General features: G+C 41.6%; 1 protein-coding gene across 1 annotated transcript; it reads right to left on the reverse strand.

The window, feature by feature from the left end:
• Positions 1-651: 651 nt before the first annotated feature.
• Positions 652-26,338, reverse strand: LOC145344029 (cell division cycle protein 20 homolog). The gene is made up of 7 exons (XM_080191204.1): positions 26,188-26,338; positions 22,005-22,192; positions 20,336-20,430; positions 16,994-17,225; positions 13,890-14,015; positions 4,258-4,375; positions 652-791 (listed from the first exon to the last, which is right to left on the reverse strand). The coding sequence occupies exons 1-7, from the start codon at positions 26,336-26,338 to the stop codon at positions 652-654; spliced, it is 1,050 nt and encodes a 349-aa protein (XP_080047330.1).
• Between the last annotated feature and the right edge of the window lie 84 nt (positions 26,339-26,422).

Genomic DNA, 26,422 nt, shown 5'->3' on the forward strand with positions numbered 1-26,422 from the left:
CATGGGGAGCTAAACTAAACTCCACCGGAATTAAGTACTCCTGACGGGTGGGAGATTCAATCGGGACCGGTAAATTCCTGATAATTAGATTTAAACAACATTTAAAACATATTTTTAAAAATTCAAATTTCTTACCTGCCTTCCCGCTGGTTTCCAGCATGATCTGACTGGTGACTGTTCACCGGCTCTGAAAGATGCGCATGCATTTCCAGTACGTGCGCAAATCCCAGAACGTGGCTGGTGACGCGCATTTCCCACTACAACCCACCAGAAAAATTGTGGGTCGTGATGGGAGAATCGTGACCAGCATTTCTGGCATGATCTCACCAAAACCCTACACAATTATAGTAAGATTTCTTTATTCCTGTACTCCAATCCCTTTGCAATAAAGGCTAACCATGCCACTGCCTTAAAGGCTTGTGTATCTGTATGCTCACGTCCTATGTTCCATGCACAACTACACTCAAATCTCTTGGAACATCTTTACAAGTTTCACAACTATTCTTTCAAAGAATCAAGAATGACAGATTTCATAAACAACATATTTTGGAACAGTAATGACTATTCCAGCATTTCAAAAGGTTTTTTTTTGGAATAAGTACCTTGCTTTCGACAGTCAATATTGCGAATCCTCAGGTTTGATGGTTTGCATTACAAAGTCCATTTTACATCCAGCGTCTGCTCACTGACAGTGAGACAGCTCCATAAACAAACTGTTTCATCAGCTGCTGCTGAAAACACAATGTTGCCATCGGGACTTAATGCCAGATGCAGAACCCTCCCTCTGTGACCTGCAAAATGAGATTATGTAGAATGAAATGCATTAAACAGAGAAATTAAATGTAGGAGTAGGTCATCCAGCCTCTGAGCCTGCAACACCATTCATTATAATCATGGCTGGTCATGCACTCAGTATCCCACTCCCACTTTCTCTCCATGCCCCTTGATCTCTTTAGCCATAAGGGCCATGTCCAGCTCCCTCAACACAGTTCTGAATGGCTTACCCTTTACTCTTAGACTCTGACCCCTGGTTCTGGATTTCCCAGCACAAAGAATATTTTTCCTGCATCTAGCCTGTCCAGTCCCATCAGGATTTTACATGTTTCTAAGAGATCCCCTCTCATTCTTTTAAATTCCAGTGAGTACAAGTCCAGTCAATCCAGTCTCTCTTCATATGTCAGTCCTCACATCCAGGAATCAGTTAGGTGAAACTTCACTGGACTCCTTCAATAGTAAGATGTCCTTCCTCAGACCAGCGGACTAAAACTGCAGACAATACTCAAGGTGTGGCCTCATCAACGTCCTGCATAACTGCAGCAAGACCACTTCTTAAATACTCAAATCCTCTTGTTATGAAGGCCAGCATGCCATTACCTTTCCTCACTGCCTGCTGTACCTCCATGCCAACCTTCAGTGACTGTTCCATCCTGACACCCAGGTCACGTTGCACTTCCCCTTTTCCTAAACTGCCACTATTCAGATAATAACCTTCCTTCCTGTTTTTGCCACCAAAGTGGATAATCTCACATTTATCCATATTGTATTGCATTTGCCAAGTATTTCCCCTTGGTCAGCCTGTCCAAGTCACCCTGCTGCCTCTTAAGCCTCATCCTCACAGCACACACTGCCACCCAGGTTGGTATCATCTGCAAATCTGGACATATTACATTCAATTCCTTCGTCCAAATCATTAATGTATATTGTGAATAGCTGGGGTCCCAGCACTGAACCCTGCGATACCCACAAGTCACTGCCTGCCACTCTGAAAAGGACATGTTTATTCTGACCCTCTGCTTCCTATCTGCCCACCAGTTCTGTCTCCATCCATGTCAATACATCACACCCAATACCATGAGCTTTAATTTTATTCACTAATCTCTTGAGTGGGACCTCAAAGGCCTTTTGAGAGTTCAGATACACAACATCCAGTGGTTCACCATTGTCCACTCTACTGGACACATCCTCAAAAAATTCCAGAAGATTTGTCAAGCACAATTTCCCTGAGGGAGTTTTCAAAATTAGCTCAATTAAGAAGCTCAAACCACTTTGGCTGCAGGCATGATGTGTTTGCATCTACTTATGGACTTTTGTTGACTGACATCTAAATGCTAATAAAAATAGCATTTAATGGCTCCCGTACCTTTTCTAAGTTCTCAGGTAGTCCAAAGGAGCATATGGCATAATAGAAAATACTGGGAATGCACAAAAATAGTCTGGACATTTCAGGATAATACTCTGAATCAGAAGTGAAAACTAGAAGATGGGAATCTTTTGGAGCACTTTATCCCAAGTCAAATTTGTAGAGACAGCAATTGTCCCAACTCTGCAGCCCCAACCTGGGAGTGAACAATTCAGGCCAAGTCTCAAAGAAGAGAGAGGCAAAGGTGGGGGTATGGGAGATAATGGTGGAAAATAAATAATGAAAGGCAAAGGATTTTACACGGCTCTTGGGGATGAGCCAGGAAGCTGGGACATAATGAGGGTGGGAAGGAGATGAAATGTCTATCCACGTCCCCCAATTTTGCCAGGGGTGGGTGCAAGATCAGAAGTTCTTTAGCTGGACTTTGATTAAATATAAAATCTACAAAACTTCATGGACATTAATATTACAAACAGGCCAAACCTTTACTGTACCGGAAGGGGTTAATCTTCAAAACATGTCAATACCGAAACCAAAACACTAGGACATTTCCATCTCAAAACAGTGACCATCAGTCAATCCAATTAAAGAAACTGGGAGGCCATCAGAGCTAATGACCCAGACAGCAATCACTATATAAACAGCAACAACAGCTGAGGGGAAATGGACTTTATCACAATACGTATCACCATAGAAGCCAGAAACATCATACCTGAAACATCATGATGAATGGTTTGTCTGGACTAATGCCAGAGCCAAGCTAAATGAGATTAAATAGTGTTTAACACTGACCATCTGCACAGGACATTCCCACAATATGCTTTAAAATCTTTGATAATTTCTTTAATAAAAAGGATAAAACAGTGGAGTCTTGCACTGCAGTCATGAAGGAGAGTCAGAAATGGCTATCCTAATTCACAGCCTATAGCTCCTACCGGAAGGACCAACTGTGTGGGCAGGATATCTAATTCCTTCTTGAAATCACACAACATTCTGGCCTCCACTGCTTTCTGTGGTAGTGAATTCCACTGATCCTAACCTGGTCAATCTCTCCTCATAGATCAGTCCACCATTCCCAGAGTCAGCTTGGTAAACCTTTGCTGCATTCCCTCGAGAGCATGAACATCTTTCCTCAGAAAAGGAGACCAAAACTGCACACAATATTCTAGGTATGGCCTCACCAAGGCCCTGTATAACTGCAACAACACACCCTGCTCCTGTACTCAAAATCTCTCACTATGAAGGCCAATATATTATACTTTAATAACTGTGTAGCATTTTCACAGGTCCTGTCATAACTAACTTTCATCAAATTTGTATAACAGATAGTGGTATTTAGCACCCAAAGTGACTGCAGACTCTAGTAAACATTGTCAGTATTGTGGTAAATGTTCTGAAATACAATGTGGTGAGAGGGATAGAGCATTTTGGGTGTGCCTATGCCACAGGGACTGCAGCATTTCAAGAAGGCAACTCACCACCACTTCCTCAAGCACAACTAGGGATGGGCAATAAATACTGGCCAGCCAGTGATGTCCCCATCCTCCTGTAAATTAATTTTAAAAAGACTTTTATCTGAACAAACAAAGGGTGTTATTTCGAGTTCTTATCAGTATCCAACCTGCCCATTCTGGATATTAGTCTAGTAAATCTTCTCTGAACTGCTTCTAATCATAGAATCCTACAGTGCAGGAGGAGGCTATTCGGCCCATCGAGTCTGCACCAACAAAATCCCATCCAGCCCCTATCGGCACAACCCCATGCATTTACCCTAGCTCGTTCCCTTAACACTGCGGGGCAATTTAGCATGGCCAATCCACCTAACCTGCACATCTTTGGACTGAGAGGGGAAACCGGAGCACCCGGAGGAAACCCACGCAGACACGAGGAGAATGTGCAAACTCCACACAGACAGTGATCTGAGCCAGGAATCCAATCCAGGTCCCCGGAGCTGCGAAGCAGAAGTGCTAACCACTGTGCTACCGTGCCACCATGATACTTTGCCATGAGTGAGGATTTGGAAAATGAAGCTTCACCATTCAACATAAAACAATCTGTCAGTGAGATTCTTGATATATTTATATTTTTATGAAATCTGCACGATCGTCAAGTCGTACCTTTCAGGTCAGCTGACTTCATAAGAGATGGGTAATTCCAGACAGAAATCTGATGCTTGGGGTAGCCATGGCCAGTTACTAACTCCTTGTATTGTGATAACCAGAGCAATGAACAAATCTGAAACCACAATAAAATATCAGTTGGTATCAGCATTGGGTGCTTTTTTTAAATATGTGGCAGCCAGGAAATTTCCTCTCTCTGTCATTAGGGAACTTTTAGCAGTCAGAGATGTGTCGCTGATTTAGGCCAATTTTCAGGCCAAGGGGTCAATTGAAAATTGCAAGCAGTTTCTGCTGGAGAGTCTGATTGAAATGGCAGTGGAAATTTGTTGGGTTAAACACTGGAGTCTTCACACTGCCTGTAAAACTTTCAAAAACATTTTGCGTCAACCTCAAAACAATCCATTACTTGGACAATAGTCGCACAGAAACCACAGGGAAAATACTTGGGGCAGGGATTATCATGCAATCGCCACATATTACACGGCGGTGGGAGAGCACCCACCATTGATGGGTGCTGATGGTGGGATCTCCTGGTTCCACCATTGCCAACGGGGTTTCCCATTTAATGCACCTCTCGCTGCCATGAAACCATGGCACCCTTGGCAGAAGATCTTGCTGGCAGGAATGGTCAGAAAGTTTCACCCTTGATCTTTCTTCACACCTTGTATTTCCAATACAGTAATCTAATCCTTTCACTGATGTGCTGAGCCTTTACCTTGCCTTCATCTGAAAAGGTGACAAATTTGTTGCCCCAACAAAGGGCTGAAGTGATTGATACATCCATGTTTGCTCAACTCACATATCTGACTGAGGGCAGCAGAAATGGCTTGAAATCAACCTTCAGCATAAAACTAACGTGGTGATGAGTCTGATCACAGTGGGTGGAATTCCCTGATCGAGAACTAAGTACTGTGGTGGGAGCAAGGATGTGGAGAGCTTCCTGCTATGGAGGCTAATGGGAAATCATGTCATGCCTTTCCTGACTTCATCAATTATGCAACCGGGAGCAATGATTCCATTGAGGGGCAAGTTTGACTGAACTCATCCCACCATCATAGCTGGGTGCCATATTGAAAAGATGCCAAATATACATACAGAGCTTTTAAGGAAGTAGCGCTCTTGGGGGAATTTAAAGATTCACTTCCTTCAGTAGTTAGGAGCCATGCTGTGGAACAGAGGGTTAAAATGGCTAGACAGGCAGCAGAGAGGGCATTGATTATGAACTGGTCCTTAGACCCAAACTTTTTTCATCATCCTCATTGTGGTCAGGAGGCCAACAGCCAGAGCAGCCAGGCCTGATGGGAATTAGGACAAGCCAAATTGAACTGGCTCAGGACAAGGCAAGCTGGGCAAGCCCTGTGTGCTTTGCCTGAGGCTCCCTCCCCAACCAAATAAGGACAATGTTATGGATGCTTTATCAGACAAACCAGTACCATATTTCCATATATGGAGGGGCTACATGCGCTCCGTGCATCCACAGGTACTCCTGGCGTCTTCCATATTTGTAATCCCATTGGCTGGCTGCAGGGAAACTTCTGGAAAAGTGCCAAAAGGAGGATAAAAGAGGAATCCTAGAAATCCCATGGGGTGGGGGGGGGGGGAAGACTCAGTGTCAGTGCAGAGGTGCAACAAGGATCCAGTGAAGAATCAGCGAAGAACCAAGACAAATTTTCATAACAAGGAAAATCCTGAATTTGGAACTCAGCAAAGGCCCAAGACAAGGATTCATGCCCAGTGGAGCAAGCCCAGCTAGTTTAACCTCACAGGTAGCATTCAGGCCTCAGATAAATGTGTTAGAGTAGTGCTTAGTTGTAGTAAAGGGAGTTTCATTTAACAAAGGTGTTTTGTCAAAGTTTGGTACCAAAAGTATTGTAATAAAGACAAAAGTTTCTTAAAGTATATTCGGGAGTCAACTTTCTGTCTTATGTTCATTACACAGAGAAATGCGCCTTGATAAAAGAGCAATAATATACTAGTCAAAGTGTTGAATTTCCAGATAACACCATAAATCTAAGAAAGATAGAAAATGGGAAAATGAAAGGAAAACAAGTAGCCAAGGAAGCAAAGAGACAGTTGGGAATGGTCAAGAAATTTCACCTCAGATCAGAAAGGAAAGTGCTGAGGGTGAAAGTGCGATTCAAAGGCCTGAGGTGGGACACATTCAGGCAGATTGCTGGAAACTAAAGTGGAGACCAAGTGCAGTCAAGAGGAAAGGTAACATCAGAAAAGGAAGTCATTTTGAAACTGTAGCATTTGTACAGATTAATTCTGTTCCCTCAGAATCTATGAGAAAGGAGAGTATGGTTCAAGATACTTAAAGAAGAATTCTCTGAACTATCTTCGAAGGAAGTCAAGCTAGTCAAGGTTTTGGATACTTTATTTCAAAGGGAGAAGTGTCCCCTTACCCCTCCAACAAAATAAATAAACAAATTAAACTTTTCAGAGGAACAGGGTCAGATCAATCATTGATGGTGGTTGATGATGTGATTTGTGTTCCAGATAGTTTTGTGAAGGAAAAAGCATTAATCAGGGATATCGAAGAAATTTATTAAAATATTTCTTTATGTAAAGTTAATTTAAGAATTGACTTTGTAAGTTGTATTGTTATGGTGGAATTATCCCTAAATCACCTATTGAAGGAGTTGTATTTATTCTGGGTAATCATTTGGCTAGTGAAGACAGTAATATGGTGACACTATATCACAGCAGACAATTGATCATGTTGATCTTACAAACTCTTGAAAGCTACTATGGACAAAAATGAGCTCGAGCAGCACAATGGGCCATGAGACACCAGTGGCGGGCCTTTAGCAAGGCTAGCTGAACACCAGTCATGAGTCTCACAAGCACTTTTTTTTTTAAGCACAATCAGTTCCATGTCAGAAATTGGCATGGAGCTGATTATCATATGGAAATAACAATTTTCATATGATTAGCGGGCCTGGGATGGTAGTGTCTGGGCCCACTAGATTCGCCCCCCCCGCCGGCCCCACCAGGAGCAGTTCCCTCCAACGGGGTTTATGACTGCTCCCCACAAATGGGGGACAGGCATCCTCACCCCGCTGGTGAGGACAGAGGCTACTGAGGCCTCCCCACCCCCAGGAGGCCAGTGGCAAGGGGGAAGATGCACCTTGGTGAGTGCCACCCCAGTAATGCTAGCGTGGCACCCTGGCACTACCCACTGGGCAGTGCTAAGTGGGTGGGGCATACTGGGGGGTCCGATCAGTGGAGTGGGAGGCCTTGCTACCACTCTGCACTGGGATCGATGAGAGAGGGAGGCAGGAGGCGATCGGGGCTGACCCGGGAGGTCCGGTAGGCCAGTGATCGGTGGTGGGGGTTTCAGGAAGGCCAGTGATCAGGGGGTCTGTGAAACAGGCCAGTGATCAGAGACCAGCGTGGCCATTGATGGGAGGGCGGGCCAATGTGCATGCGCTGATCTCTGCATGGACAGATCGGCACATGCGCAGTGGCCCACTCAGCACTATGCTGCCAGTCTCAGATGGAAATAGGCCCTGCCTATTGCTTACCAGAGTGGATCACAGTGAGGCACTCAGCAATACACAGAGTGTCGGAGGTTCGTTTTGCTAAGTACGTTCAAAAAAATGGGGGTATTTACCAAACCTGATTAATGTGAAAAGCCAACTTTCATGTACAAAAGATGAATTTGCTACTGAAAAAAAGAGAATTGGCAAGAACTACGGAGAATCAATCACAGAATGTCAAACACTTGACTGAGTACATGAACTTAATTGATAAACTTTTAAAGAAACTTAAAGCACAACTTTTGGTTAAAATCTGATGAATTTCAAAAATCCGATTTCTCTATGAAGATTCATGGAAAATGTCTTGAATAGAAAAGGAATTGATGGTAAATCGGAATAATTAGTCAAATGCAGAATTAAAAACCAAACTAAATAAAACTTTGTTACGAAAAAAGCAATAAGGTTCAAGAACTTGGAAGAAAACTGGAGTAAATGAAAGAGAATAAGGGTGGTATAGAGTGTCACAGTTCCAAAGTTGCTCCTGTGTATAAAAACTCAATGCCTAATTCTAATCCAGTTGAACAAAAATCTGATCCAAATAACCTTACTGAGGTTCATATATCAGTAATGGACAGTGGGAAACAACTGAAGTCCCCGAAAATTTGGAAATCATGAAGAGTCAACAAAAAATTAAATTACAAAATTATTTCTCTAGGTAACTGACCAGAGACCCTCACTTACAGGGGCTATCCCAATGATAAAACACAAAATGTATTAGTTGGAAGATAGGCAAGTGGACAGTTTGCAAATGACCATCAAAATCTGTTGAGAACTGGACAGAGATAAGTCAAAAATTATGCAAAACTTTGAAGGGTTAGAACAAACTGTGATACTTCAGAGAAAGTAATTGATGCTCAAAGAGTAATGGAACAGAGCTGTTCAAAATGGGATTTGGAAGAAAAAACAAGATCATGAAAGGTTCAAAGAACACACCAAGCAGGAATATTTCTGAGGGAACATAAGAAGCATCTTAATATCATCCCTGAATCAGCTAAAAAAGATATTAGCTGACAAAAATGTCATAGAATTTTCAGGCGAGCAGGTAGAAGAGGAGGAGGCATTGCATTATTAGTTAAGGAGTCAATAAGGAGAGATGATAGCTTGGAGGGGGCATCGAATGAAGCTTTGTGGGTAGAGCTTAGGAATATATAGGGGCAGCCACATTGTTGGGTATTTATTATAGACACCCAGATAGGCAGAGGGATATTGAGGAGCCCAGAGAACCATGGATGACCAAAAATATTCAGGATACAATGAGAAGGAAAAGAAAGGCTTTTAAAAAATATAAGGGGAGCAAATCAGTGGAGGGATTAGTGTGGCATAGAAATTGCAAGGTGGAGCTTCAGAAGGCAATTAGGAAAGCAAACCGGGGGTTATGAGAAAGCTCTGGTTCGTAAAAGATATTCTATATCAATGGGAAGAGGAAAGAATAGGGCACATTAAGGTGGCAATCTGTGGGTGGAGCTAGAGGACATTGGTAGAGTGTTGAATGAATACTTCACATTCGTTTTCACCCAAGATGGTATAGAATTCAGGGAGCAAGATGGTGAGGTTCATGAGGAAATTGACATAAGGAACGACTAAGTATTGGAGGTGTTGGCAGCTTTAAAAGTGGATACATCTCCAGGTCCAGATGAATTGTGCCCTAGGCTGCTACGGGAAGCAAGGAAGGATATTGCAGGGATTCTGACCCAAATTTTGAATTTCTCTCTGGCCACAGGAGAGATGCCAATCGACTGGAGAACAGCTAATGTGGTTTCGCTATTCAAGAAGGGTTGTAGAGATAAACCAGGGAACTACAGACCAGGGAATCTCACATCAACGATAGAGAAACTGTTAGAGAAACTTTTGAAGGAGAACACCTATCACCACTTGGAGAGGCAAAACCTGATCAGGGATGGTCAGTAAGGCTTCGTAGAGGGAGGTCATACCTAACAAATTTGATTGAATTTTTTGAGGAGGTGATCAGGTGCATAGGCAAAATGTAGTTGTAGTGCAGTTGATGTAGTTTATATGGATTTCAGCAAAGCCTTTGACAAGGTCCCACATGGGAGACTTACAAAGAAGGTAAATTCACATGGGATGCAGGGTAATTTGATAAAATGGATTCAAAATTGGCTCAGTTGTACGAGACAGAAGGTGATGATAAAAGGTTGCTTTAGTGACTGGAAGCCAGTGTCCAGTGGTGTACCACAGTGGTGTTGGACCCCTATTATTCATCATTTATATAAATGACAATGATAGATATGGGGGATAGGATTAGTAAGATTGACCAGGCAGTTAACAACGAGGTGAAGTGTCTTGGGTTACAAGAAGATGTAGACAGAATGGTCAAATGGGCAGATAAGTGTCAGATGGAATTTAATCCTGAAAAGTGTGAGGTGATACACTTTGGAGGAGTAATTTGACAAGAAAGTGTTCAATGAATGGTAGGACCCAAGGATATTCTGTGGAACAAAGAGATCTTGATGTGTTAGGCAGAAGGGCATGTTAGTACGGTGGTGAAAAAGATATATGGGATAATTGCCTTTATCAAAGGAGGCGTAGATTACAAAAGCAGGAAAGTCATGCTGGAGTTGTGTAGAACTTTGATGAGGCCACAGCTAGAGTACTGTGTGTAGTTCTGGCTGCCATGTTATCGGAAGGATACGATTGCACTGGAGGGGGTGCAGAGGAGATTCACCAGGATGCTGTCTGGGATGGAACATTTAAGTTAAGAAGAGAGGTTGCATAGGCTTGGGTTGTTTTGTTGGAGCAAAGTCTGAGGGACGACCTGATTGAGGTGTACAAGATTATTTTTTTCTGACTTTAGTGCAAAAAGAGGCCCTTCGGCCCATCGAGTCTACACCAAACACAATCCCACCCAGGCCCTACCCCCATATCCCTACATATTTTACCCACTAATCCCTCTAACCTACGCATCTCAGGACATTAATGGGCAAATTTTTAGCATGGCCAATCAACCTAACCCGCACATCTTTGGGTTGTGGGAGTAAACTGGAGTACCTGGAGGAAACCCACGCAGACACGAGGAGAATGTGCAAACTCCACACAGTCAGTGACCCAAGCCAGGAATCGAACCCAGATCCCTGGAGCTGTGAAGCAGCAGTGCTAGCCACTGCGCTACTGTGTCTCCCACGAAGAGACATCATGACACAATGGATAAGGAGCAGCTGTTCTCCTTAGTTGAAGGGTCAGTCATGGGGGGACATAGGTTCAAGGTGAGGCGCAGGAGATGTAGTGGGGATGTGAGGAAAAATGTTTTTAATCAGAGGGCGGTGATGGTCTGGAACGTGCTGCCTGGGAGGGTGATGGAAGCCGGTTGCCTCATATCCTTTAAAAAAGGTATCTGGATGAGCACTTGGCACCTCATAACATTCAGGGCTATGGGCCAAGTGCTGGACGATGGGATTAGGTGGGAGTTCAGGTGTTTCTTTTTTTTGGTGTGGACTCAATGGGCTGAAGGGTCTCTTCTGCACTGCATGATTCTATAACTTTGCTAAATCAAAATGATGGTTTACCGCATCTGAGCTCAGAAAATGAACTTGAAGATGGAACTATGCCTACAGTTAAAGAAAGGACAATTAGACTGTAGATCTAAAAAAAACCTTTCTTTGCTGAGTTAAAAACTGGGAATGAGGAGGAAAGAAATGCAGGACTTGTGTTATGATGATGCCATCAGTTCTGATAATCTTGTAACATTTATTGACTTTGTTTTGGTATGACATGTGGAATTGTGAAATAAGATACATTTACTTGTATGATGTAATAAGTTATTTTATTAGACATTCATAATGTTGAGTTTGTATGGAGCAGAAATAATGCCATTGTAAAGAAATCTTCACAGTTGCGAAGTTTTCTTTTTTCCCAAAGGAGGAGATGTTGGGAAAGAGAGAAAGTTTAAGTGATTCATATTCGGGTTTTGTGCATTAGAAATAAGGTATAAGTTTAAGCAAGCTTAATTTGTTTCTGTATTTGGGTGCTAGAAATGGTTAAAATTTTAGTTTAGCTTCATGTTAAACAAAGGTGCCTACAAGTCTATATATGTTCATTTCACTTTAAACTCTGCGTCCCTTGTAATTGAGGTTTTATGATGGAAAAACAGTTGCGAGCTGTAAAAAGCTAAGTTGTTGCTTAGCAGCTAGAGGCCATACTGAAAAGCAAAAACATTTGAGTTCAGTTGGAACCAGGCAATCCAGACGCAAGAAGCTTTCTACAGAAACCGCCAGCACAGGTGGGACAATACAGAGGGACAGAATACAAGAGCCAAGAGCTAAAAACTATTCGAAGCCAGGAACTGAGAAGAAGAAAATCCCTGAAAGACTGAAGTCAAAGGGACAAAGAACTGAACAACATACTTTTCACTAAAGTTAAAGAAAGGGACAGAGAGAGGCTCCCAGTTGAAGACAGGGCTGCAAGGTGCAGACCTGGAGATGGCAGATCGCAAGAGCCAAGCATCTGATGTGAAAAAGGTTGTTGACACCTTAGTACAATCTATGAAGTAGTGGTGTTCAGTTAACGTGGCTGGGTACCCGAGAGATTGTGTGGAAATTGAATGCACAGGATGTTCCAGGGCACAAGAATACGGAAAGGAGAGGTTGAAAATTCTTGATGCGGATTCTTGGTGATGGCATCGGAAAGAAAGCATTGTTTGGGAGAAGATTCCAAACATGTTCTTCAAGAGTGGAGTTTGGAGACCCTCGTGTGCAAGTCAGAGTTCCAATGAAATCAGTTGACTGACAGTGTAAGCATCTGGGGCATTTGATGAGAAATCCACAGAAGTTACTTTGGGTGGCATCTGCAGTTGGTTTCAGAGTGTGGGGTGTGTCTGACCACACACAGTTCACCTATTGGTTTGAATGGACTGTGTACTCATTATGAATATTGGAGTATAAGATTTACTTTGAAACTTGTAAACTTACAAATCTGTGTTTATCTATGAAAATATAACTAGATTGAAGTTTTATAGTTAATCTAGTTAAACTAGATTGAAGTATTATAGTTAATCTTTTCTTGTTTAATCAATGTTTATTGTTTTGTTAAAAATTCATCGGCCGTCATGCGACTCTGTTCATCCACATCTCTAAACAAAAAGTAAAAGGTAAGATCTATCAAGTTGGGTTTCATTCTGGGACCGGATTGCCCAGTAGTAACATTAGCTGGGATCGTAACATTAATATTTACAGTACAATTGTGTTAAATTATCAAAAATGTTCCGGCCGCTTCCAATTTGGTACCACAATTAAATTGATATTTAATATTAAAATATAACTATTCAGAGAAGGAGCCAAATAAATAGAAATATTTATTTCTAAATAAATATTACAATTTATGTAATTACCAAATATCGCCAGTTCATTTTTATATGCACATAATGGGCTCTGCTTGTAAATAGGAAAAATTCAAAGACATTTCTCGTACACATGATCAACCATTAAATGCATTCACACAGTTACATATATACAAACCTCAAAACCTACTCAAGCAGACCAATAATTTCAAAATGGCTCATGACTCAATCAATCATTTATGCTGGCCGGTGAAGTGTAAAAATATAGGGGAAATGTCCACATGTAGGAGGTCAGCTGTTGTTGCAGCAAAGATAAAAGATTTGATGAGGACAGGCATTCACATTAGACTTTCAGAGGTCAACTCAATTAGATAGCGATGACCATAAATCCTGTGCAATATATACATAGAAGTTAGAATGCTGTCTTAAAAAGGGTAGTGTAGTATGCACACCTCAAGAACAGGCTACTTCACTGCACACTAGTCAATCTTTAACATCATGATTCTATGCATCAAGCAGCCAGACAAGGCAGCAGATCATGGTACCTAACTGGAAGAGGCCAGAACATTTCTGACTTGAAACATAATATAAAGAGTTCAAACTCTCTGAAAGAGATGCATTAAGAAGCCACAGATTTCTTGATGTCCAGAAATAAAACTGTCTTGTGTCCTCACTAGTTAATTTCAGAGCAAAATCAATTAACAACACTTCAGATTCTCCCAATCGCAAAACACAATCATTAAATCATTAAATACATTAATGTTATGGTCCTGTTGTACATTATCTTATTGTCTTACTTGTGATTTTGTGTCCACGTTTCGAATGCAGCTCCCACTCTTTGTATCCCATATGCGCAGATGGCCATCTTTCATTCCTCCCCCAACTGCAAGAATTCCAGATTGCCAAGGGCACCAGTTCATGGCCTATTGAAAAGGAAATTCAATGCTTTGTCAAATGACTACCTTTTCTTGCAATTGGATATAGAAACATTTATAATATCAGAACTATGATACTGGATCTTTGTCTCAATGATCCATTTTAACCTGGTCATTTCACAATGTGTTAATTTAGCATCCAGTACATAAAGCTACTTTCTAGAATGTCTTTCTGCCTGTTTAGGTGGAATAGGAAATCATCTTTTCACTAGGAAGGTGTTTCTAGAGGTTGGGTGGTAAGGTTTAAATATTACATGTATGTTTTAGTTCAATTCCTAATTTCCTCAGGTCTGATGCCACTCCCTGTGATTTTCCCCAGCAATGTTGAGAATAAAAGTTGGAGTATAATGGTAAGGTTATATAAGGCATTGGTGAGGCCGAATTTAGAGTATTGTGTACAGTTTTGGTCACCTAGTTACAGGAAGGATGTATACAAAGGTTGAAAGAGTGCAGAGAAGGTTCACGAGGATGTTGCTGGAACTTGAAAAGCTGAGTTACAGAGAGAGATTGAATAGGTTAGGACTTTATTCCCCGGAGCGTAGAAGAATGAGGGGAGATTTGATAACAGTGTATAAGATTTTGATGGGTATTGATAGAGTGAATGCAAGCAGGCTTTTTCCACTGAGGCTAGGGGAGAAAAAAGCCAGAGGGCATGGGTTAAGGGTGAAAGGAGAAAAGTTTAAAGGGAATATTAGGGGGGGGGATTCTTCATGCAGAGAGTGGCGGGAGTGTGAAATGAGCTGCTGGATAAAGTGGTAAATGCGGGGTCACTTCTAACATTTAAGAAAAACTTGGACGGGTTCATGGATGAGAGAGGTGTGGAGGGATATGGTCCAAGTGCAGGTCAGTGGGACTAGGCAAAATATGGTTCGGCACAGACAAGAAGGGCCAAGAGGTCTGTTTCTGAACTGTAATTTTCTATGGTTCTAATGTTTCCAATTGTCAACTTTAGAACCTTTGAATATATATGGGAAAATGTTAAACTACTGTAAAGGAGCTAGTTTCATCCTTTCTGATAACCTCATTCGATAAAGGCAGAATATAGTATGCAATACAGAAGTTATTTAGTACATGGTGTGCGATTAGTTGTTCCTCTCAGTGCTGGGCACTTGCGCAGTGAGGCCTGTTTCAGTGACAATGACTTACATCCAGAACTGGGGGAAATTTGTCAAAGTGGCAGAGAAACTCTGCCTGACCGAAACCATGAAGGTTCACATGGTCATTAAGTATCGGCACTGTGCTGGGCTTCTCTCCATGAAAGTGACTGATGATGTTTTGATTTCATTTATTATTGTCACATGTATTAACATACAGTGAAACAGTTTTTTTTTTACACACAGACAAGGCATACCATTCATAGAGAAGAGTAGTGTTGCAGTCATAGCTAGGGTATAGAGAAAGATCAACTTAATGCAAGGCAAGTCCAATCAAAAGTCTGATAGCAGCAGGGAAGAAGCTGTTCTTGAGTCAGTTGGTACATGACCTCAGACTTTTCTATCTTTTTCCCAACAGAAGAAGGTGAAAGAGAGAATGTGTGTTGTATGAGAATGTTGATGTTGTGTGCCTGCAGTACAAGACAGACCAAGCTCAGGATGTCAAGAAGTTTGAGAAATTCCAGAACCAATTGATGCATCTCATGGTTTCCGAGAATCACAGAAACCTGATGGAGATGGACTAAAGGTCAGCATTTGCTGATTTGCAAACCGCCTGATGGATAGGAATAGAAGCTATGAATAGAAGCTATTGGGGACTGAAGTGGGTGTGGAACAAGAGCTGACAGCGGAGACTGGAGATGAAGTTTCTCTGAGGAGACTCCGGTGGGAGCTCAGGGTTTATTGGAGCTTTGAATTTACTCCTCTTGGGAGGTGGACTGGGATTGGTTTAGCCAGCAAGTCTCAGATCTGTGAATTCTGGTTGTGTATTGTATTACGCTTCTGCAGTCAAGACAAAGTCCTCACGGTTTGCGATTCCTTGGAGAAGCTTCCAGTTAGTGTTGTAGCTAGATGCTAAAATAAATGATCCTTGGCTGTGCTACTGAATCTGTCTCCTCTTTTCTCATTTTCATTTTCTTGCTGAATTGTGCGTCAGTGTACCCGAACAGGCACCAGAGTGTGGCGGCTAGGGGATTTTCACACTAACTTCACTGCATTGTTAATGTAAGCCTACATGTGGGACTAATAAATAAAATAAAGCAAAGTAACTCCATTGAAGGCTAAACTCCACCTGAAATTGAATTCAGCCTAAACTTCACATTCTGGTTCATTTTGCATAGCACTGGCAGCTGAGATTTACTGCTCAGTTCAAATTCATACTTAACATAATTCATATGTTTGTATGTTTGGTTATATGTTTAGGAGCAGGAATAGACCAATTGGCCCCTTGAACCTGCTGGCAATTCAAAAAGATCATGGCTGGTTTCACACTTTCCTTTTCTCCCCCATTTACCCTTTGACACCCTTGTTGCTCAAGAATCTATATAACTAAGCCTTAGAAATATTCAATGCCCCTGCCTCCACTGCTCTCTGAGGAGGAGAGATCCACAGACTCACAACCTCTGACAGTAAGAATGTCACCTCACCCCATGTTAAATAGATACCCCTTATTTTTAAAAGTGTACCCTAGTTCTAGGCTCTCCCATGTGGGGAAACATCCTTTTAGGATCCACCCTGGCAAGTCTTCTCAGGATCTTAGAAGATCACCTCTCATTTACATGATCAGTGTAGCCCCAGACAATCATCCACATGAGGAACATGGAATACTTACAAAGAACATGCAGATAATACGCTCAACGTATCAGGTTGGGTAGATTTAATTCCAAGTCCCAGAGCTAAAAAAGCTGTGCGGTTAAACGACTATACCACCCAACCATATGAGAAAATTTGATATGTATTAATGTTTTAAACTGAGTGGTAGCACAAGACAGAAAACATGCATTGCAACATTGTTCACAGTTAAACAATACTCACCTTTACAGCTGACTGGTGGTTATTAATGGTTATGTCTGCTTTGCTGTTAATGTTGGCTCCTGGATCATTGAGCCAGACATTCAGCCGACCATCATTGCCACCACTAGCAAGGAGCCCACCATCTGGTGACCATTTGAGGCTACATACTTGGGAATTGTGACCACAGAGTGTTCCAACATGGTGCTGTGCAATTCTTACATCATGATGGTGAATTGTGCCAAATCGGGAGCCACTGCAGAAAGCAAACAGATGGAAATATACATAACACATTTTGATTCCTATATCGACAAACTTCGGCAGTTATTTACAAAATGTGAAATTCCATTTCCAGCAAACCTCAAATCAGTCCGACATATGAGTGCAGCGCAACTTGATCAGGAGCGCCCATTGGATGCCCCATCCCAGAACACAATGCATTCCACAGAACTATAGAAACCCAACAGTGCGTAAAGATACCATTCAGCCCATCGAGCCTGCAGCGAATCTCCGAAAGAACATTTTACCCAGCCCCATCCCCACCCTTTCTCCATAACTCGCACATTTACCATGGCCAATCCACCTAACCTACACATCTTTAGACTATGATGCCGGCATTGGACTGGGGTGGATACAGTAAGAATTTCTTACTGTGCCCATCGTTGGGCTAAGAGAGGAAACCGGAACACCTGGAGGGAACCCACACAGGAGAACATGCAAACTCCACACAGTGACCCAAGCCAAATTCAAACCCAGACCTCTGGCACTGTGAGGCAGCAGTGCCAACCACTGTGCCACTCAAAATTAAGAATCTTTGCATCTTCCTGATATGTTCCTCAAGGCTGATGGCCACTTGGCAGGCGAAAGGAAAAAACGGAGCTGTCAAGACATTGGAGACTTGAAATAAAGTTTATGGTGACTTGAAAGACGCTGACTGAGCGGGGATCTAATAGAGGTATATAAGATTATGAAGGATATAGATAGAGTAAACAGAGGTAAGCTATTTCCTATAATAGAGACACGTAGGACAAGGGGCTATGGACTTAAGGTGAGGGGGGAGAGGTACAACACAGATATTAGAGGGAGGTTTTTCACACAGAGGGTAGTGGGGGTATGGCCAAGTAAGGTGGTGGAGGCAAACACGCTAGAGTCCTTTAAGAGTAACTTAGACAGGCACATGACTGAGTTGGAGATGGGTGGATATAGGAGATTGTTTTAAATAAGGGTCATTAGCATTGGGGTGTCCCTGGTAATGTAAATGGGTATAGTATGATAATAATGTTTTTGCTCTTTTCATTCACAGGTTTTAAGTCGGTCCACCTCGTGTCCAACGAGGGGCATACACGCGATGGGTCGTACTGGGGCTGCTCTTGGTTGTTCGAGATTGGCCTAGCGCTTCATGTCATTAGTGTGTGCCTAAACTGGACAAGATACTGGGCAAGACGACAGCTCAGTGACTATCGCTGATTGCTGTGCAGACACACGGATTTGGGCCGGTGTCTGTGGGAGTTTGCGCATTCTCCCCGTGCTTGCATGGGTTTTCTCCGGGTGCTCCGGTTTCCTCCCACACCCCAAAGATGTGCTGTTAGGCTGACTGGCAGGAATAAATTGTCCCTAAATCAGTTTCCCTCAATCTGGATGGCCATAAGACATTAGATAGGGGTCATGGGCAGAGAGGGGGACTGGTGGTGTTGAGATGGCAGCGCAGGCTCGTTGGGCCGAAGGGCCTGTTTCCCAGGCTGATTTTGTTCTTTGTAATAAGATTGATACAGCAGCAACTTACAAACACCATGTGATTCCTCTTTGCAAACTGCAAATTCTTTCTCCTCTTTTTCCTATTAATTCCAAATGGTACTGCCCCCAGTGGCTTCACAGAGCAAGAGACTCATTCACCTGTTCTGGGCTGAGTTTCTCATGGAGGACTGGGAATTATGTTATGTAGAAGGGTCATTTAGATCCGAAATGTTAACTCTGCTCCTCATTCTACAGATGCTGCCAAACCTGTTCAGTTTGTCCAGCATTTTCTATTTTTATTTCAGATTTCCAGCATCTGCAGTATTTTTCTCATATTTATAAGTATTATTGGCTATCTGACCTAGCAGAGATTTTCAGAACTGTATCTGAAAAGGAAGATTTAAACATTTTTGGGTTAATTAGAAAAAAGGTACAACATCCTAATGCTCAATTCAATAGAAGGCGGCAGACTGATGCCACAGAGACAAGGAGGGGACTGGAATGCTAACAAGCCCTGACCTAATGAGCCAGTACTTGAAACCATTATCCATAACGATCTGGCACCAAGACAATTTGTTATCTCATTTTGGTTAGAAGTCAGTATTCACCAGAGATATGATGAGAAACTATGTCCTTGCATATAAACCACGGGTGGTTTAACATAATCACTACAGCCCCAGGCCTCACTATACTATACAGTCTTTCACAGGCCTGGGTCAAACTCCATGAATCTTTCAGTCAAACATTACAGGAACAGGTCTGACACATGGCCCAATAGAGTGATCATCAACACTATGGTAATTGTTTGGGAGAGGGTTTGAGGATGGTCTGAGGTAGGGGCAAGCCTGAGGTTGCTGGAGGTTTTGTTAGTGAGATCCAGAGGACCTCACCATGCAAGACTGAGGTTAATACTGCAGTCAGGTCCCAATGGCATCATCAGAACCTGATCTGAACCCACTACCTTCCTGCTTGCTTCACAACACCAGCATTAATATTGGGACCTATGTGAATTCAACAGGACAGTAAGTAGCTTGGTGCATTTTAAACACTTGCCTGCCCGCTATGACTGGTGGTGTTAGAGCACACAAAGCATCCTGGGCTTGAAAGTCAAAATAATCTTTCCATTTATGTGAAAATAATAACACAAATCAATAAAATCTATACAAACAAGATGTGCCCAGAAGGACTGCGGAATTCTACTTACACTTTTCAGATTGGTTCTGAACAATGCAATATTTAACATGGAGAGCATAAAGCTACGTTTTGTAAAAAGGAGAAAACATCAAACTCAAAATAAATTTTTATTGTTTTAATTTAAATTTTAGTTCCAGTTTCTGCTTTTTCCCACTGGATTGGTTAAATATGAGGTTCTCTCAGTAACTATTTCAATCTGAACAAAACTGTTTCTCAAAAGTAGAAACTACCCTGATTCTGCCTTCTACCCATACCCCCGATCCAAAGAAATACATAGAAATCTAATACATACAGTAAAAAACCCAGAAAATGCCATCAGTCAATTTACACCTGTTTAAGGAACACATAAGTACTTTGTAAAATATTTAAAATGTTTGAAACATGTGAGTACATATAAGTTTAGATGGTGGTTGTGCAACCAGATTACTGAAGACATACCTGCTAAGAATGTAGTCATTCCAGCTCAGAGCACCAACCATGGAGCTATGGCTATGCATATTTCGTAATTTCTTCATTGTCTCAACATCCCACAACTTGAATTTAAAGGAAAAATTGTGATCAAAATGTATCCAATTTACCACAATCTGAATTTTTGCATGCAACATTTTCAATGACAATTATTAATCTCCAAATGTCATCCTACTACACCTTCTCTCAACAACCCTTGAATCTCCCACCGTCATGTTTGATCCAGTGAGTGACTGTTAATCTTTCATGTCTCATCCTCGACCTGCCTCTTATAAGCCTCCCTCCATCATTCTTAATCTGCCTTCTGTGGTCCTCAATTTGCCCTCAGACACCATTGACCTGCCCTTTCTCAAGATGGGCTTTCCCACAACTGCTCTATTTAAACTACTTTCTCCTCTGCCACACTCCACCCCTCCACACCAATCATTCAATCAGTCGATGCTCCATTGTTGCTCCCACTGTTACTTTGACTCCACCATGTGTAAGCCCTGCTCTTGCTCCTGTTCAGGCCTGACCCCAACATGCAAGAACCCAACACTGCTTCACCCTAGTTGTTAATGACTACTCCTATTCCTCAGTGTTCAACAAAGACCTCTGATCTGAATGAACCATCTCACCTGGTGCATGCCACCTTTAACTAGTTGTAAATCAGGTGGCACATTTGTCACTGATTTAACCCTGAAAGTGTTACAATTTGGAGTACAAAATCATAGAATCCTACAGTGCAGAAGAAGGCCATTTGGCCCATCCAGTCTGCACCAACCACAATCCCACCCAGGCCCTAACTCATAATGCCATGCATTTACCCTAGCTAGTCCCCCTGACACTAAGGAGCAATTTAGCATGACCAATCCACCTAACCCGCACATAATTGTAAATTATCAAGTCTACATGGCATACAAATATATGGAAATGAGATTCTGGCCAGACTCACCACTGTAACACTGCCAACTTAATTCCTTCAACTCAACCTGGCATTGGCAAGATTTTGGCTCCATCTGATTAAATCATCCAACCTGCTTCTGATAGTCCCATTACATTCCATCCATCAACTTCTGCGAACTGCCAGCTGCAGTCCTGTGATGCGGACTGAGGGGAAGAGGCCTGCTTAGGGTGAAATGTCCACTGCAACCTGGAGATGGCTGATCTCCACTCAGGACCCATTGAAAATCTGCAAAGACCCTGGTTTGGGACTGCTTTTATCCATCCCAAAAATGGCTCCAAGTGCCAGATGACCAAAGTCAAGTGGAGAGAATTCTCCCTTCAGGAATTTTCTGATCATTTACACCAGCAGGATTTTCCTATCCTGCCGCAGCGTATGGAGATTTGACTTGCTACCAAATTCTCTTCCTTCACTACAGTGGCAGTGTGCCGTGAATGGACGGTAAGATCATGCCCTTCGAGTGACCTTTACACCAGAATGAAAAACGCAGGCTCCACCTCTCCTGATTATACAATCTTTATTGCAGATGTTATCACTTTTATAACGGCAAAGCTTATTAACGCCAAATGAAGAATGCCAGAATTTATTGCATGCGACATTAAAGTGTAATGAATTTGATTTAGACAAATAATAATTTCTATAATCTATTTGGTTACTCAAATCAAGCTGAAAAGATGATAATTAACATCCTCTTACCTGCACATCTGCAGCACTGGTTCCAATTGCAAGGTTGTTTCTATCCTTAATCCAGGCGACTGATGAGATGAACCCTGATTCCAACTTCATGGTTTGCTGCACTCCCTTCTCCGGGTGCCAGAGGTACACTGCATTGGAAAGTGCAATGGCTACCAGGTTTGCAATGTTCCAGTCAACCAAGTTAAGGTCTAAAAAAATTAATACAGAATGAGTATAACAGCAAAAAACTACATTTCATATAGTGCCTTTAGCATGAAATGACTTGGAGGAGCTTGCAACACTCGCTCAAAATGGTGACAACCTGTCCATCAAGCTGTACCATGCTTTGAGTGACAATGTCTTCATGATGAGGCAGAGCATTAGAAGATCCAGAAAGAAAAGGAAGCAAATCCTGCACTTCAGGTGCCACAAACTCCTGGGACCTCCTGCCCCATGCGCCCAAAGATCTGTGGGAGAATCAGCCAGTTCAGCCACATGAAAACCCGTGACAGAAAAATAAAACCTTGAGTACATTTGAGTGTCACGGTGGCACAGTGCTTAGCACTGCTGCCTCACAGCACCAGGGACCCACGCTCGATTTCCAGCTTGGGTCACTGTCTGTGTGGAGTTTGCATATTCTCCCCATGTCAGCATGGGTTTCCTCCCACAGTCCAAAAATGTGTGGGTTAGGTGAATTGGTCATGCTAAATGCTTGTTAATGTCAGGGGGACTAGCCAGGGTAAATACATGGGGGTAGGACTGGGGTAGTATTGTGCAGACTCAATGAGCCAAATGGCCTCCTTCTGCACTGCAGGATTCTATGATTCTAAGATACATGTTATCTTTGAATGGAGGGACAGCCACCAGCTAGAACAATTGGCTTCTTTGGCTAATTAGACTTTCTTTAAAAATTTTCTAAAGGATTCCTTCATGTCCTATTTTCCCTTCTTGCCCAGGTAAACTGGATGAAACAACTTATGATGGAAAGCCAAAATATGAAAGCCAGTTGAAAATGGGATTCAAATTGTCTTCTGGTCAGGAACCAGACATTCTAATCTGACAGTTACCCAGCCTGTCAACTTGTTAATCAAGATATAAACATAAACACAGCCTGCAGTTTGAGCAAGTTGAAAACACACTGTAAACTAAAATGTCTTACTGCCTTAGAATACAGAGCAGAATGGATTAGAAAATGCTCTGGGACATTAAGGGTAGTTACTATTTTGTCATTCTCAGCAGCCATATCACAGTACAATGTCAGAAAGTTTATCCTATTAAGGAGACTGAGCAAAGAATTTTATAATCACACAATAGATTATTGCTTTAATTTCTCTAAAACGGTGACAAATACCACTAAAGATGAACCACTTTTGTGAGCAAAAACTAGGCCTCAAAAGCCTGTGGTATCTCCCTGCCTCCAATTACTATCTCACACAAGGAACACAATTAGCCACAAGACTTGTCACTTGCAGTTCTGCAGCTTACAGAGAAAAAAAAACAACAGATACAGAATGAACGTAATGAACCCGTGGTAAGGCTTCCATGGCAAGGTAGGCAGCAAGAGATTTACCTGTCTGGAACGGCTAAAAGTCAGTTTGCAGAAGCCTTTCTTGCATACCCAGCCAAAAAAATATTTTGCTAATCTCTGTAGTCAAAGCTGATAGTTCGGACAAAATTTGTGCATCAAAGCTTGTGAATTCAACCACTTCCTGGTTTCACAAGACATGCAAGTAACCTGACCATCTTAATTTCTAGAAGCTTGAGTTAAGCTGGGTGCAATTCTAGTGTTAATGACTGAATCAATGAGTTAGCAGCTTTTTGCCCTTGTTATCATGTTATTTACATACATTGAGGACCGGTAATAAATCCTACTGGAATTTTGAGCAGGAAGAAGATCCCAGATCTATTATCCAAGTTCCAGTAAACTTGCCAGGACTACACTCATTTTGCACCAATAAAATGTAGGACGGTAGATGTATGGATTGTTTATTGATGCACAATTCCATGATCATTAGTTGCATCTCCATACATCATCTAACAGCCTTGAAGTTGACTGTTGCAAGAGGATTTGACAGACAGGACATCACAGATCAACTTGGTACCATCCTCACATAATGTACACACACACACACACACACACTTCTCTGCAGTGGTGACTGAATTGAAATCAGACCTTGACTGATCTTTACTGCTACTGGTGTGAAGCTCAATTAACTAACTACAGGCTCAATATTCAACCTCTGTCCTTCCCACTGAACTATTTAAGGTTATTATTATTTATTCATTGTTATTTAAATGTGTTTATAACCACACGCCCAAGATGTAGGGGCCAGAGTGCTCAGTTAGCTAGAATATGGAGGAGAATGACACCAAAAGCATGGATTTAATCCCCATACCAATTGAAGTAGTTTTTTGGGCCTGTCTCCTCACCTAGCCCCACAATAATAACATGGCATAAATTTCAAGGATTTCCCTAGCAGCAACAATAACAAGAATGTAAAAAGGCCTGAAAGATAGAAATCTGCCTAACAACAGTAATAGCAGCATTTTCAGGGACAGGCAAGCCTCTAAAAGTGATCAGGGCATTTCAACGATATGAGAGCATCTAAAGATGATCAGGTGTGAATCGCTTTAGTGGTAGAAACAGATTACTTAGATGACTGCTGTAGAAATATTAAGCTCCACAAACAGAAACAGTTTATCTAAATGACTGGGTGATTCAGGCTGTAGAAATGCTAAGCTCCAGAAAAGGAAAGAATTCAAGATATGTAGAGCAGCTGACTCAAGTTTGAAATAACAAAAAGGACAAACGGTATAACTGTTACTCCTCCTTGGTAGCAGCTGGCAGTCCACACCTCACAGCCAGAAGTCAGTTTTATGAGGCAGATTTCTACCTTTCAGGCCTTTTTAAATTCTTTTTACAGTTGTTTAAAGGCAAATGTATTATGGGGGTTGAACTCATGCTGGTGATGGCATTCTCCTCCACATTCCAGCCAGCTCACAGCCAGGAGATTCATTTCACAGCCAAGGGGTCCTGTAACATCTTTTAATTCTCAAAGATGCTGTAGTGTTGCACCTAAGTCTTACAGCCAAGGCATTGCAAGGAATCTTTAATATTTTTGCTGGACCAGGAAAAGACATTTCCCAGACTAGATCATCAGCTCTGTATTGCACGATAATGATAAGCTGGATTTGGCTTACAGATTTATAACTTTGGATGTTGTTTGAAAAGGGAAGTCTTAGGGAGTTCTGGGATTATAGATATATTTTGGAACAAGGGGATAATTTCTGTATAAATTGTGTGTGTAATTAGCTATTCACAAACTTAAGTATCTTAGAGTATTGTAATCTTTTTCATTGTATAATTTTCTGTTCTAAATTAATAAATATTCTTTAATAATTGCTTACACAATGACTGGACTGGCTTCTCACTGAGGTTGAACGTGACTCCTCACAATATTTTTAAAAAAACTGCACACCACCATGAACTGGTATTTTGAGTCAGGACACTCTTGCAGATAACATCAGTGTGGTTTGTGACAATGAACCATGAAAGGCAATCTTTAGTCTATGAGAACACTACATAGAGAGAGAGAGAAATACCAATATTCTTCAAGTCTTTAAACCTACATTTGGTTCTAGGCAATAGTAAAGTTTAATTTGAATGTTCTTTGGAATAGTGGTCATTCCACTCAATGGAATTATCTATTTGGTAGAATCAAAACATTTTGAACTAACATCCGATAAGAAAAAGGTTTTGCTTCGCGAAGTTATTTTATAATATTATACTCAATAAACTTCAACAAAATTGAAATAACCAAACACATTTTGGATCAATCTAATATCAACTGCTTCCTTTCTTGATGATATCAGAACCATTATGTTCAGATAATTACCAATTTACTGTAGTTCTGATACAGCACAATAGCCTGTTGTTAATTTGTGAAAATGCTGATATCAATATCAAGTTCCTCAATAATATCATTATTGCATTCACATTCATTTTCCCTAGCAATATTAATTCAGGTTAATATTGTAATTGAACAAACCCCAGAGAGAATAATCTAGTCATTTTCTACTTTCAATTTAGTCATAAAATCGGTGTGAATGAGGCTAGGGATATACAGAAGCTAATCTCAAAAACATATGATTCTCAAGGAAGTAAAAATGTTTGTAAAGCCCAGAAATCTGCAAGAATACTTACAGTAATCATCCTTCAGCCCTGGAGCATCTAACACTTTCACAGGGGTGAGACGTATACATCGTTTGCTTTTCGTACCATCACATTCACCAGGAAGAAAAGCATCACCAAGGTTGTTCCTGTATGCTGAGATAAAGAACAGCCAATTCAACATGATCGTGAGGGCCTTTAATTCCTTTCTTATCAGGGCCTCAATCTAATCATAAATACTGACCAATAATCAGTAAATAGATGAGTC

This window comes from Carcharhinus amblyrhynchos, chromosome 1 (assembly GCF_965287045.1).
Source record: "Carcharhinus amblyrhynchos chromosome 1, sCarAmb.v2.hapA, whole genome shotgun sequence".
NCBI lineage: Eukaryota > Metazoa > Chordata > Chondrichthyes > Carcharhiniformes > Carcharhinidae > Carcharhinus > Carcharhinus amblyrhynchos.